Raw genomic sequence first — 14597 nt, forward strand, 5'->3', positions numbered from 1 at the left:
TTTTTCAGGAGTTGGGTTCTGCCCCTTAGTTCCAGTGAAAAGAACTGTTAATACTTCAGCATATCAAGAGATTTTGGACAATTTCATGCTTCCAACTTTGTGGGAACAGTTTGGGGATGGCCCTTCCTGTTCCAACATGACTGCACACCAGTGCACAAAGCAAGGTCCATAAAGGCATGGATGAGCGGGTTTGGCGTGGAAGACCTTGACTGGCCTGCACAGAGTCCCGACCTGAACCCAGTAGAACACCTTTGGGATGAATTAGAGTGGAAACTGTGAGCCAGGCCTTCTCATCCAACATCAGTGTCTGACCTCACAAATGTGCTTCTGGAAGAATGGTCAAAAAAATTCCCATAAACACACTCCTGAACCTTGTGGAAAGCCTTCCCAGAAGAGCTGAAGATGTTATAGCTGCAAAGGGCGGGCCAACATCATATCAAAGCCTATCAAAGACTGGGATGTCACTCAAGTTCATATGCATGTGAAGGCAGATGAGTTAATATGTTTGGCAATATAGTGTAAACCAAATTGACAATGAAAAACTAACACCAACTGTGAGCGACATAGATAACTATAATAATAGTAATAATATCCATTTATTTGTAAGATATATTTTTTCACCAAAAAAAGTAGGTTTAGATTTCATTACTGAACTGGGTCTGTTCAGATTTAATTTGCTTGTGTCCCACTGCTAAGACCAATACAGCGTTGTAAAGTTTTGGATAAAAAGGAGACATAGCAAATGTAGCCATTGTATTATTCCTTACCAATTCATTTCATGATTAACTGTAATTTAATGTGAACTTCACAAAGCTATATTGAGCTCTATTGAAATCTGTGAAACATCTGCATTCTAGTTAGTGTATGCAGGGCCCAACATTGTCTCCTGATATTCAGTGCTGACCACTCAGACATTACGTGGAGGCTATTAGCTTAGCATGAGCAGGCTAAGTTACTATCCTAGTTGTTCTCTCCTACGTAGCTAAGTTTATTAAATGTCCTGAAATGTAGCTAACTATACTAGCTAGTATCTGTCTTCTAAAATCCCTGATATTATCCTTCGCCACTTTACAGCACAGGTGAAGCATCTCTTGCCTGTGATTGGCAGAAACATTGTCACTGCCCTGCACACACACACACACACACACACACTACTCTTTCCTTCAGAGTAAGGGAACCCATGCAGTCACGCGTCCACCCCTTGTCTGCGCTAACAAGCATGGACTGACTATCCCCTCACCACAATGACCCAGACCACACCCAGCCACAAGGCAAAGTCCAGGTGACAGACACTCTGACCCCTAGAGGAAAGCAGCCGCTCCCTGGTGCGGCAGACAACACATGGCTGAAGAGCTCCGGCAGACTGACATAATACCAGAAGGATGGTAGTTTAATAGTGGACGTCCAGTTGCCAGGAAATGCAGTAAAATTAATAATTAATTTCGATTGCTTTAAAACGCCTTCTAATAGGCCTTTTAGTTCTTAGATGAAACATGATGTGTGTAACTACAGGAAATGTGTTTTTATGCAAAGGTCTGAATTCTCACATACTAGCTAGTTAACTAAATACTGTTATCTAATGCAGTCGATTAGAAAGACGTTGTACAAAACCCTTTAATTTAGTAACAATTTGCGACATGTACCACATTCCAGACTCTTTAAAAATCATATTAGAGTTGCCATAATAAAACAAACAACAACAACCATTAATTGTGATATTTAGATCTCCTCTCCCTCTCTGATGCGCACTGACGGCGTGGCGTGTGAGCGGCCCGCGCATGCGCAGTCCCGTGACCTCCTCCCGGGCTCACGAACAGCCTGCTCCCTGCTCGTTAAAGCAGAAACAGCCGCACGCACACGTCCCTTACACGTGAGGTATGGCCGCTATATTCGGGAAGATTCTTATCGGCATCTATGTGGAAATCAAACGAAGCGACGGTAAGTCACGCCCAAGCCGACAGCCTAAGCGTGAGCGAGCGCATCATCTTTGTTGCCGAGTAACCCCGCGTGAGTTAGCCTGCAGCACGCTAGCCTGCTCGCGAACTCCTGCAAACACGCCGAGGGAGCAGCCGTAACCGGTAGCTGGACGGCATCAAATGCAGACTCGTGCCGCTGAGCGTGGCCGCTGTCTACTGCACTGCGCGAGCCGCAGCGCCTTGCGTGCACTCTGCGAGCCGCCCGGCATCTCGAGCGTCCTGCACCGCGAGGGAGGATTTTCCGACACGTTACGCCAGCGTCGCCGCGAACACGCCCAGGCGGACGCTCGCAAGCGGTGTCGCGAGGAACGCGCAACAAACGACTCGAGGACCAGCGCGCGCGTGCGCGCGCAGACACAGCCACAACGCCGCGGGCCGTGCGGGGAAGCTCGCGAGCCGACGACGCGCCCGTGCTCCTGTTTCTCGAGTGTCCGCCCTTGAGTAAATGTGCTGGTGTGGGTGATGCAGGCAGAGCCGATGCGCACTGCACGTCTTCCGTAGCAGAGGACGGCCTGTGCGTGCAGGACGTCTAAACGCACGGATCGCTACAAGTGTAGATGGCTGCGCTGCACAGCGTCATGCTTTATTAACGTGGGTAGCATGCGGATAGTGTACTTTCCCCCTGGAATTGGCGCAACTCCTAATTGTGGCCTTGCAGTTGCGATCACTGGTGTGTGTGTGTGTGTGTGTGTGTGTGTGTGTGTGTGTGTGAGAGAGAGAGAGAGAACGCGCTCAGGTCGAACACGCAGTGCGTATGGACACCAGCACATCACCTCTGCGTGTCATACTGTAGGTGTTATATTAATAATACTCTTATTCAAAGTGCAGGTCTCTGGGTGCTTCACTTAACGAAAGAATTCCCATACGTTACAACCGTACACAGTTCTTCACTTCTTTTGTACTTGTAAGGGTGTATATACTTAATTTGAGGGGTTTTTTTTGTTCTCTTTGTCACACTGCTCCGCTGATCACCATCAGATTCAACGTCAGTGATCGCTAACACTTACTTTCAGAGAGTAGTCATGTCAACCTGAAATGTGATGGATAGTGTGTGTTGCAAGAAAACATAACTGATAAGGCTTTCATAGTGAGTGGATGTACTTTATGCTAGTACAGTCAAAGTGACACTTTTCCAAACGATCATGGTTGCATATTTTATCCCATACTGAAATGTTTTTTTGTATTTTAAATAGGGCTGTACAATATATATATATATATATATATATATATATATATATATATATATATATATATATATATATATATATATATACACATACATACATATACATGTACAGTATCATCTGTTGACATATATATAATACATGTACAATATCATCTGTTGACGTTTGGTATTCTGATAACATAGCTGCAATATACAAATTAGCTCCTCTAACAAATGCCACAATTTTTAATTGCATGCCGTGACAATCCTAAACAATCTCTGGCGTTACAGTTCTCTGAGCATTTTTGATTAATTATGCCTTTCACATGATCTAACAAATTAGAATTCAGTTTACAGCATTTTGCACCCACTCTTACCCAGGGAGACTTATTTGTATTTATCAGTACACGTGTGTGTTTGTATTTGTGTGTGTGTGTGTGTGTGTGTGCTCTATGGGAATCAAACCCCATGACCTTAGAATTGCTAGCACCTTCCTCTAACTTGTATCTAGCAAAATAAGAACAATTAAGTATTTTTGTCCCTATTGTGCATCCCTGCTTTCAAAGAACTAATGCAGTGGGACTAACATATCCAAGTGGGACCAAAAGGCTTTTAACAAAAAGGAGGTATTGGAGTAGACTGAACATGGCAACCTTGCCAAATGCTGCTGGAAATATCTACAGCAATCAGCAAAAAAAAAAAAAAAAAAAGACAAAAACCCCCAAACCCATTTGGTTCAGGTTACTGCCTGAGGATGTATAGGTGAAGAATGAGGGCACGCTGAACGGTCGGCACCTGAACCACACCGCTGTGCCACGGCAGAGCTGACGAGGTTCGGAAGGTTTTTCCAGGGTAGTGATGAGCAATCTAAGCCAGGACCGCTGCCCGCTCGGCTAAAGGCTGCTCTCCCGTGCCGTGGTACAGTTGTGCACACGACCGTGCCCCTGGGTTCTGCAAAACGCTGACAGTGTGGTTAGCCATTCTGTACTGAAGTGCAAGTGAGCGGGAATTGGTCATAGTCATGCTGCCGTAACAGATACACTACCTTTCATATTTGCACAGCATGGGTTGTAAGGCCAGGTGGAGCTGTCCTTATAGGCGCCCGCATCCGTCACCTGCCGCGTGCTGTCACACTTCAGTGTGAAGATGAACGAAAAATGTATTTCGGTGTAAAAACTGTGCAGATCATCCTCTCCTGTACGTCTGATAAAATCTTTTGCTAACTCATCCGATTTAATCATTAAATTTGTGTTCGGCTGATGGATTGGGACACAATATCCGGTCTTACACCAATACGTGTGCAGTACACTTGCGCGGGTTGCCTGTTGACTCCTCAGATATTGAGCTAAAGATCCACTGTTTTCTGTTTCCAGGACGAGTACACCAAGCTATGGTCACTTCCCTCAATGAAGACAACGAAAGCGTCACTGTGGAATGGATAGAAAACGGAGACACAAAAGGCAAAGAGGTTAGACCCTGTAAAAAGCCCGACATGCTTGCTCAGCAAGCAGTTTTCTCTTCAGGAACTACGTAAGTGGAGGGACAGCAGTTGTTGTAAACAGTCCCCACACCAAAAAGCATCATATATAAATACCTTGGCAGCAAAGAGGCAAAATGTTAAAGAAAAGGTTTGCACAAGGAAGGAATCATGTCCTTGTACGCAATGTGGGCGAACAACCCAATTCCTTCCTTCACTTTGCCTACCCAGATCGACTTGGACAGCATTTTTGCACTAAATGCAGATCTTGCACCTGATGAGGAGCTGGCACAGAGTCCAGAAACGCCCCCTCCTCCCGTCTCCAACTCGATGAAAGTTAACAAGATCCCTAATAAGGTTTGTGCTCCGTCATGGAAGGAAAAGACTTGAATTTCCATAGCAAACCATTGAGACAGGTTACTGCATGTAGGTGTTCTTTTAATGAACATTTTTAAATGTCTGCAGAATCGGCGAACAGTGGCACCACCCAAGAGTGAAACACCTGTGAGGGACAACCGAGGTAAGGACAGCAGACCGGACCAGGCTAGGTAGACCGGACCAGGCTAGGTAGACCGGACCAGGCTAGGTAGACCGGACCAGGCTAGGCATTTTACAGAAGTCCTAAAGTTCTGTTGCTTGGAGCCTTGCACTCAGAACTATTACGTTTAACTTTATTGTGAACCATTTTATTGGTTTAAAAATATATTGGTTATTCTACATATTAAAGTAAATTATTATGCTCTAAAGACATTCTCTGCAGTCCTGCACTCCCAGCTGTTCACATATTTACCCTCCCTGCTAGCTGCCGACACACCATAGCTGGGAAATGAGAGCTTTGCCTTTATTACCTGGTACAGGTACAGTAGAAGCTGGAAAAGAACACGCACCCTGTCTGGCTGGGCTTGCTGAGGGCTGGACTAAGAACCTCCGCTAAGCTCTAATAGTTTGCTGACTATTCTTGAAGCTCAGCAGTTGGTCTTTAATGGACAGCAGTGATCAGTAGGTTAGAAATCCAAGATCCCAAAATATGATGCACTAGAAGTTCAATTATTTCATGAACAGAGTTAAGATGTGCAGTCAGTGTCAGTTTGAACCAACGGGTGCATTGTAGGGCCTGTGAATAAGCCTGGAGTGTTGGGTGGATCCCGTCCAGACCCCACCCTGGACATCAGCCATAAATGCAGATCTCTGCAGTACAGTAAGATTGGAGGTTGAAACCTTGAGAGGATGTCAGGAACATCCAAATTGTCTCTCAGGCACGTAGTACAGATCAGAGGTGGAAATCCAAGTAATGTGAATGAATTGGATCATTATAATCTTGACGATCTTGGATTAAATAAAAAATGAACGTCGTCATATTGAAATTGAAAGACCGTCATTTTAGATAGAAGCTTTGCTACAAGTAGACGTGTTCTTTTGCATGCCTTATTGGTCCTGTGGATCACTGTTGTAGATCTGTAACATGTTGCTGTCACTCCTTGTTAGTTGTAGGAACGACGCGAGCTCGGCCCAGCCAGCAGACGGAGCAGGCTCCCGCTGCTCCGCCTGCTCCACCCATCCAGCACCAGACCCTGCAGCAGCAGAACGGTACGCCTGCTCGGCTCGGCCACCGGGGGGGTGACGTCGAACAGCAGGGCCTAGCGTAGCAAGCGGGCAGCGCAGGACAGAACAGCTTCGGGAGAGCCCCATCATAGCAGAGCCAGGTTCAGGCCTCGGCGGAGGACACCTGTCCGGCCCAGCCGCCTCCTCATCGCAGTGGCTTTCTTTATTTTTCTCCCTTTTGCCGAGCCTTGCAGATACAAAGATTTTCAAAAACCTGAATGCAGGTACTGTAGCTCTCAATGGCTTATTCCCTTTTATTTATTTCTTTATTTAAAAGGTTGCTGTACATAAGGGAGGGTACGACCTCTGGAGTGTTAAAGTGAATCAACTGCTCAGAAGAGTGCAGTGGAGAGTTTTCCCCAGGCGGAACAAAGCTGCCGTCTGTAGAAGGAAAAGAACAGCAGAGTCATTTAGACTTTGTCTCTCGCCACCGAGATGTTCCCTGTTGTCGCCATTGTTCAGGGCTGCCCGGTCAGGCTCCCAGGGGCCCGGGCCGACTCGCCGTCCTCCCCCTGTGTGTCGAGGCTAACGGCTCCGTCTGATTAACGCATGGCTTTTTTTTTTTCTTCTTAAAGTGCCTTTGTGATGTCACAGAGGTTTTCCAGCCCATTCCGACTTCGAGGTTCCATTGACCGTGTTCTGTTGCGCGTTTTCCAGCTCGCAGGAAGTCCAACTGTGTGAAGGAGGTGGAGAAGTTGCAGGAGAAGAGAGAGAGGAGACGCATGCAGCAGCAGGAGCTGCGGGAGAAGAGAGCACAGGTACGGGATGAGAAACATCTCGCGAAGGTCCACCAGTGTCCTGTAGCCCCAAACACGTGAGCTTGGCAGGGACCAAGAGTCTTTGGTAGAAGTTCATTGTGCTCATTTTTAAAGGGCTCCACAATCTAGGGTCAGTTGAGTCAAGACACAAAAAGACTATTACAGCACATCCAAAGCTTACCAAGATGCGTGTGTAAAATCACTTATCTGTGTGACTGGGCCTAATATCGACTTTTGAGGCACTCCGTGAATGATTGAGCAGTGCACCCTTTTCTCCATCCAGGATGTTGATGCCACAACCCCTAATTATGAAATTATGTGTATGATCCGCGACTTCAGAGCCAGCCTCGACTACCGGCCACTGACAACTGCTGATCTGGTAAACAAACAAAATAAATGTCAGGCTTTCTCAAGACACCCATGTTTGTTTGTTTGTTTGTTTGGTATTTTACATGCAGGACTGTATATTAATCTCATTCTGTAATTGTGACCCTGTTGGACTCTGTAGTAACTGATGTGCGTTTTTTCCAGATTGAAGACCATAGAATATGTGTTTGTGTCAGGGCACGTCCACTAAACAAGAAAGGTGAATTTTGGTTTTAAGTAATAAAACATGATTATTGTCATAAAACTACTTAAACAGACCACTGTGTGTGTAGAATAATGCCAGTAATCCAGTGTGAATCATCTGACGCAGAGCTCAGCGTGAAGGACCTGGATGTCATCACCATCCCCAGCAAAGACGTGGTCATGGTTCACGAGCCCAAACAAAAGGTGGATTTAACGAGATACCTGGAGAATCAGACATTCCGCTTCGATTACGCATTTGATGACAGCTCCACAAATGAAATGGTTTACAGGTCAGAGGTTACTACCACCAAAAGGGCTGTTGGAATTTAAAAAGACAATCTCTACGTTTTTGTTGGGGTTTTTTTTGTAAGAGTTTCTGTTCATCTTTCAGGTTCACTGCCCGGCCGCTGGTCGAGACCATCTTTGAGAGGGGGATGGCCACATGCTTCGCTTACGGACAGACCGGGAGTGGAAAGACTCATGTAGGCATCATCATGACATCATCACAGTGAGCACATAGAGATGAGCACATCTGAGCCCCTCATCCTAACCAGCTTCTCTCTGTTCAGACCATGGGTGGAGATTTTTCTGGGAAAAATCAGGATTGCTCTAAAGGGATTTACGCACTGGCAGGTGTGCAGGGACGTTTGGTTTATCAATATTTTATTAACTGTAAAAATTTGGTCTTAACTGAAATTACTTTGTATATCTTTGCAGCACGTGACGTTTTTCTAATGCTAAAGAAACCAAACTACAAGAAATTGGACCTCCAAGTGTACGCCACCTTCTTTGAAATCTATAGCGGGAAGGCAAGTAGCAGGTTCCCTTCTGCTTGATTCCTCTGTGATATGCCATGTTGCACACAGCACTGTTCAGGACTCTGTATGAACCACATAAGACTCCCTCAGCTGAACTGGGGAAAGGATACACCTCCCAGTCATTTACGTGTGCGTGTGCGGGTGCATGTGCGTCTCTGTGTGTTGCAGGTGTTTGACCTGCTCAACAGGAAGGCTAAGCTGCGTGTGCTGGAGGACGGTAAGCAACAAGTGCAGGTGGTGGGTCTACAGGAGCGTGAGGTCCGCTGCACCGAGGACGTGCTCAAGCTCATCGAAGTGGGCAACAGCTGCAGGTGAGCACCTGCGGGCCTTAGTGACCGGCGCGTTTGCCGCTTCGCCCAGCTCCCCCATCGCCCTTCGATCCGTTACTATGGTTTCTCCAACAGGACATCCGGCCAGACTTCGGCCAACGCCCACTCGTCGCGAAGCCATGCTGTGTTCCAGATCATTCTACGGCGCAGGGGCAAGATGCACGGCAAATTCTCCCTGATTGATCTGGCAGGTAACGAGAGGGGGGCTGACACGTCCAGCGCCGATCGCCAGACCCGCCTTGAGGGCGCCGAGATCAATAAAAGTTTACTGGCCTTGAAGGTTGGTCAACTCTCAAGCACACGCACGCACACACCAAGACACAACTGTTAGATAAATAACCCAGGCAATGCGCTCCTGGGCCAACACGGAGATCTCTGCTCAACAGGAGTGCATCCGAGCCTTGGGTCGCAATAAGCCCCACACTCCGTTCCGGGCCAGCAAGCTCACCCAGGTGCTCCGAGACTCCTTCATCGGCGAGAACTCCAGGACGTGCATGGTGAGAAACATCTCGCTCTCTCCTCAACCAGCTTGGCTTCAGCAGGAGGAGGGCTACTTCTGCGTCTCCTGTAGTTCTTCAGCCAGAGTATAAATATGGCTTCCATTTGAACAAGCGAAAACCATAATTGTTTACTCTGAAATCATTTGGGTGTGTCTTGTTGGATATGCCGGTGCCACCAGCACTGAGTGCTGTAAAGACTCTGTCTGGGTGTAGGACAGGAGTTTCCTCTCTAGTCAGTACAGACAACACTTTTCCCCGGTATTGACCTCTTGGTGATGATTGCTCGGTTAACAATGTTTGAGCATGATTACCAAGGTTAAGTGGATTAGGTGGGGGAGGTTACCCCTCCTGCGGATTCAGGGTCCCACAGGTTAATCGTTTTGTTTTCATGTTCATTTTGTACAGAAGTGTTTTGCATTTCTGCCATTTTAAAAACCCAGCAGGAGGTTCCAAATGGCAGCCATTTTAATGCCTCAATACAGAAGCTTCTCTCACTGAGGAATAAAGGACTGTATTAGAAGAACGGTGCCACAATGAGAAACTGTCCACAGTTGAACTTTGATAACGTGGCTCACGCACGTCATGAAGTTACAGCGAAAGCCCTCGTGTGGAGCAGGACTTCAACAGCTCCTCCTCCACAGTCTCCTCGCGCTGGTTCAGTATTGGTCTAGGCCAGTGTCTGGCCAGATGTCGTGTGCCCACCTTAGTGGTTTTACTGGTGTGAAATGCTGCTTCTGTTCCTCTGCAGATCGCTACCATCTCTCCCGGCATGGCATCCTGCGAGAACACGCTAAATACGCTGAGATACGCCAACAGGTGTGTTCAGCTTTCACTTATCTGCTCTCCAGTTGCTTCACAGAGACATGCCGACATGCTGAATATCAGAATCTTGTTTTGGATGTGATGGGTCATTTTTATCCCTTTGATGTGGGCAAACCTGTACTGGGGCCTCAAACCACCGATTATCCGAGCCACTGAAATGTGGGTCTAAGTCTACGGTCCGACCCCGCATGTATGCATTTAGTGTGTTCTGTTACTTGTCTTTTTTTTTTTTTTTTTTTTTTTTTTTTAACATTTTGATATTCAGGCGCACTGTGTACTGGCTGATGATACTTGCAGGGTTAGTGTTACTGAAAGTATGATGTTACATCACTCACCGTCACGGTGTGTATCCTTATTTTTCTTTGTACTTTAGAAAAATGAATATATAAATTTTATATATTAACTGTTTTCTTCCTAGATATCAGGTATGTAATAATAGTGTGGAATACCTGTTCAGGGATATTTCAGGATGTATTTGATTGAAGTACCATAAACCATTACCAGCTTACAACTATGACAGTTTCTCTGCTAAGGGTTCTTTCATTCTGAGAGAACCTCCAGGTTCTTCACCATAACCTCTGACCCGGTCCCACCCCAGCGAGGGGTCTGTCCTGCGTTCACCTCCCCTCTCTCTCTCTGTCCCGCCGGCTTTGTGTCTCATCTGTGTCAGGGTGAAGGAGTTCGGGATAAGCCCCTCGGACATCCCCTTCTCGCAGGGGGGCGGCGGCCGCGTGGAGCTCTCCCCCACCTACGAGTACGATGCCTCTGCTTCCTCAGCCTGCAGGTTCCACCCTCTGCCAACCGCATGCAAACGCCTCTTTTGTTTGGCATCCGTTGTCATAATGAGTCGCTCTCATTTCAGTAGCAGGAATGCTTCTACATGCGTCTGATGTTTTGTTTTTGTATTGCTTTTTTTTCCTAATTACAGTCCTGCATTAGCGCGTTTGGGAATGTTTGTCATTTTCTGTTAAGCAGAGCCACAGCCAGCCTTAGCTTGAGACGTAAGCATGAGAGACAACGGAAATGTCTCCGTCCTCGTGAACGATTGGGGATCGTCCACAGCTGACCAGCCCAGGCTGGTCCGCCTGTTGGCTCGCCACGAACCATTAGCCATGAGCACATCTCTCCCTTATAGTATGTACAGTAAGCTGACACTGTGTGTGTGTGTGTGTGTGAAGGGTGAAGGAGCTCTCGGTGGACCCCAGCGTGGTGACGGAGGGTAGGATGGGGTGCCACTCTGTGAGCCAGCTGGATGTGCTGGAGGCACAGTGGGGGGTGGGCAGCTCGCCGCAGAGAGACGACCTCAAACTTCTCTGTGAACAGAACGTAAGAGACAAGCTGGCCAGCACTTTATCTGATGTGTCCTGTTTTTTCACAATTACGTACAAAATGTGGCTGGTGGCCATTTATACACACTCTGTCAGTATAAACATTAAACTGTGTAATGTGGGTCACATCCACAGCAACTGACCTTTTGGTCATCATAATTGTAGTATTAAAATTAATAATTATTATTTTATTAATAAATGAATAATACACACATCTAAGCGTGCGTTCAGGCCCTTAAAGAGGGAGCCGAAAACATCCGTTATAAAAACAGATGTGCTTGGTTTTACACTCATTAAAATGTGAGCGTCTTCTCGGGTGAGCGTGTTGCGGTGAAGGTCTTGTGTGTCCACAGGAGGAGGAGGTCTCACCGCAGCTCTTCACCTTCCACGAGGCCGTGTCCCAGCTCGTGGAGATGGAGGAGCAGGTTCTGGAGGACCACCGCGCCGTCTTTCAGGTGCGGCGTCAGTGGGGGGCAGCATGGGACTATCATGGCTCCTCTGAGCTCATCTCTGCTTCATTTTGTTGTTCTGTACTAAAACTTTAAGTTTACATCTGTTGTGATTGTGCTCTTCCACACAACCTCTGTGCTCATTCTTCCCCTGCAGGAGTCTATACGCTGGCTGGAGGATGAGAAGGTTCTGATTGAGATGACGGAGGAGGTCGACTATGACGTGGACTCATACGCCACACAGCTCGAGCAAATCTTGGATCAAAAGATTGAAGTACTAACGGAGCTCCGAGGTAACCGAATGTTAATTGGTCTCCACGTTTACTGGGTCTTGATCTTCAGGTGGCTTTCTGCTTGGGTTTCTGTCTTACTTGAATTTGTGGGACCACCCCAGAGCTCATGGTAATTTTTCATCTTGTGCCAACATACACTGGCTTAAAGAAGGTGGATCAGAGGTCTTTTATCCACTTACTTCCATATTTAAGCTCTCGGCAGGTTTCCCTGGTGTTCGGATCATTTGCACATGTTGTGACAAGAAAATATGTAAAGGGAACTTGGAGCACAAACGGCAGCCGTTTGTATCGGTGCAGAACTCCGGAGCAGATGTGGGTGCTGGAGCGGTTCCTTCTCCCACTGGCAAATTTTCAGTTTTTAGAGTGTGTTTGCTCTGATGAGTAAGAAACGAAACTGATTCGGCAGACCAGACCTGCGTGGTTACAGCTGTTCTTTAAAATAATAATAAAAAATGAGATTTATATAGCACTTAAGAACCCAAATACGCTTACAATAAAACTATTTATTATTATTATTATTTAGAATCCAGAGCAGCTATAATCCAGGGTAAGTCTGTTGAGCCTTTTAAAGGCCTGTAAGCGAGTGCGTCTGCTGTGATGTTCAGAACATGTCCGTTAGTTCCGTGTCTCTGATCTGGGCTTTTTCCCTCCCAAACAGATAAGGTGAAGGCATTCAGATCTACTCTGCAGGAGGAGGAGCAGGCCAGTAAGCAGATCAACCCCAAGCGACCCCGGCCTCTCTGAGAGCCGACCCACCGAGCCCACCCGCCTCCCGCCCACGCCGTACTGCTCCAAGAGCCACTAAACCGGACGGCTACAGAGCGCCAACGTTTTAGCTTCTCACGTGCCACGCCATGTACATTTAGTAACTCTCCAGTCAGTGTTGGGACGGGTCCTTTTTCAGTGGAAGGGATAATGAGCACATTCTGAAGCCTGATTGTATAGTATTCAAATTTAATTTTAGCTGCCACTAAAATTACTTTTAGATACTGTACAATTTAAAGTCCATAATGTTATGTATGGGTAATAGTGAAGACATTTTGACTTAATGCATGCACATAGCAGCTATGATTGTACTTCCGCGTTCCCTTAGACCTGACCTTGATCTGCTCTTGAGCCTGTAAATATAACACCGTCATTAGACATGGCTGCTTTTAAAATGTATACGACTCCTCGATTTATGCACTCTAAAGAAAAGTAATGAGAAAAGTGCATGTTTGACAAGGTGGAATATCCACCATGAGACGCTTTTACAGCCACACTAGCTAAAAACCCACTGGTTGCCCAGAAGCTCGAGGCACATCCAGTAAAATGGACACCTGCTTGTGCTGTTGAAGTCAGGGTTGAGGGAACTGGCCTTAAGGGGAATGCTGTTAGCTCAGAGTTTGCAGAAGTGGCCGGGATGACTTTCTTGCGCAGGGGGGTCAGAGGATGAAATGTCTTGTGGAAAACGTCAGGTGCTTTAGAGAGACAGGCCAACGTGCATGCCGTGGAGCCTCAAGACTTGACGCAAGAACAGCTGGGGGGGTGTGGGTGTGTGTGTGAGAGAGACAGCATGGTACATCCACTGTCACAGAGGCAATCAGGAGGAAAATTTCTAAGAGTAGCATTGTGGTCAGTATTTTAACTGTGTAAATCGAGGACTCAGACATCCTGAACTTTGTTACCGAACTCGCCAGTGTACTGATGTTTTTTTGTTCGTTTTTGTACCGACTTAATTCACACACTTTGTGTCCAGTGTTGGTTTGCTACAGCGTCGTTTACAAATGCAATCAGCTGCCATTTTCCCATGTTAACCTTCTAAAAAAAATTTAAAATCCATCCCATTTTAAAGCTGTTTTTAAAAAGAGGAAAGATGAGACATGGCACTGCTCCTGGGAGAGTGACCGAAGGGGGAGATGTTTTTCTGGAGTAACAAATAAAGAAGCGTCTGCTGACGGAATGTGTTAATGTCTGACATTTTTTCAACACACGCTGCTGGAGCACGTGGCCCTATCTTACCACTCCAAGGAACAGTTGTGGCTCAGCAGTTAAAGTAACTGACTAGTACTCAGGTTGCCAGTTTAAACTCCAGCCCTGCCACTGTTGCGCCTCTGAGCAAGACCCTTCACTCTCACCTGATCAAGCTGTATTCAGTCATAAGTTACGTTGGATAAAAGCTACATGCCGTAAACATAAGGTTTTTTTTCTCAAAGGCATATCAATGCCTTAGTGTAGTCATGTATTCAGAATCAAGGTCAACAAATGGTCTTCGGATACTCCATGCAATAATGTTCTCTGTGATCCGTAACCCTCAGGATAAATTACAAAACGATTTCAATATCTGATCAACTGCATTTAATCCACAGTACATACAGTAACACAGAGACGAGCACAAGTGGGTGGATGATGGGTGCAGGAAGGTAAACCCTTCACCGACAAACAGGTCCCAGAGTTCCGGGGCCCGTCTAAGGAACAGTACGCTTGACCACACGGAAGCGTCTGACAAACGAAACACATTTGGATGTCAT

The 14597-nt window shown here is 46.6% G+C and overlaps 1 protein-coding gene across 4 annotated transcripts; it reads left to right on the forward strand.

Annotated features, from left to right (window-relative positions):
* Positions 1–1798: 1798 nt before the first annotated feature.
* On the forward strand, positions 1799–14033 carry LOC113584539 (kinesin-like protein KIF2A). 4 transcript variants are annotated; one of them, XM_027021519.2, is made up of 21 exons: positions 1799–1938; positions 4515–4609; positions 4850–4975; positions 5084–5138; positions 6104–6205; positions 6878–6978; positions 7262–7357; positions 7510–7564; positions 7676–7838; positions 7940–8030; positions 8118–8181; positions 8266–8357; positions 8535–8677; positions 8771–8975; positions 9082–9192; positions 9944–10011; positions 10688–10801; positions 11196–11343; positions 11699–11800; positions 11952–12087; positions 12746–14033. In XM_027021519.2, the coding sequence occupies exons 1-21, from the start codon at positions 1878–1880 to the stop codon at positions 12829–12831; spliced, it is 2214 nt and encodes a 737-aa protein (XP_026877320.1). In that variant the 5' UTR covers positions 1799–1877; the 3' UTR covers positions 12832–14033. The 4 variants fall into 4 exon arrangements, with proteins under 4 accessions (XP_026877320.1, XP_026877330.1, XP_026877348.1 ...); XM_027021529.2 differs by having other exon boundaries at positions 10688–10771; XM_027021538.2 differs by lacking the exon at positions 1799–1938 and adding an exon at positions 2464–2567.
* Positions 14034–14597: the final 564 nt, after the last annotated feature.

This window comes from Electrophorus electricus, chromosome 17 (genome assembly GCF_013358815.1).
Source record: "Electrophorus electricus isolate fEleEle1 chromosome 17, fEleEle1.pri, whole genome shotgun sequence".
Taxonomy (NCBI): domain Eukaryota; kingdom Metazoa; phylum Chordata; class Actinopteri; order Gymnotiformes; family Gymnotidae; genus Electrophorus; species Electrophorus electricus.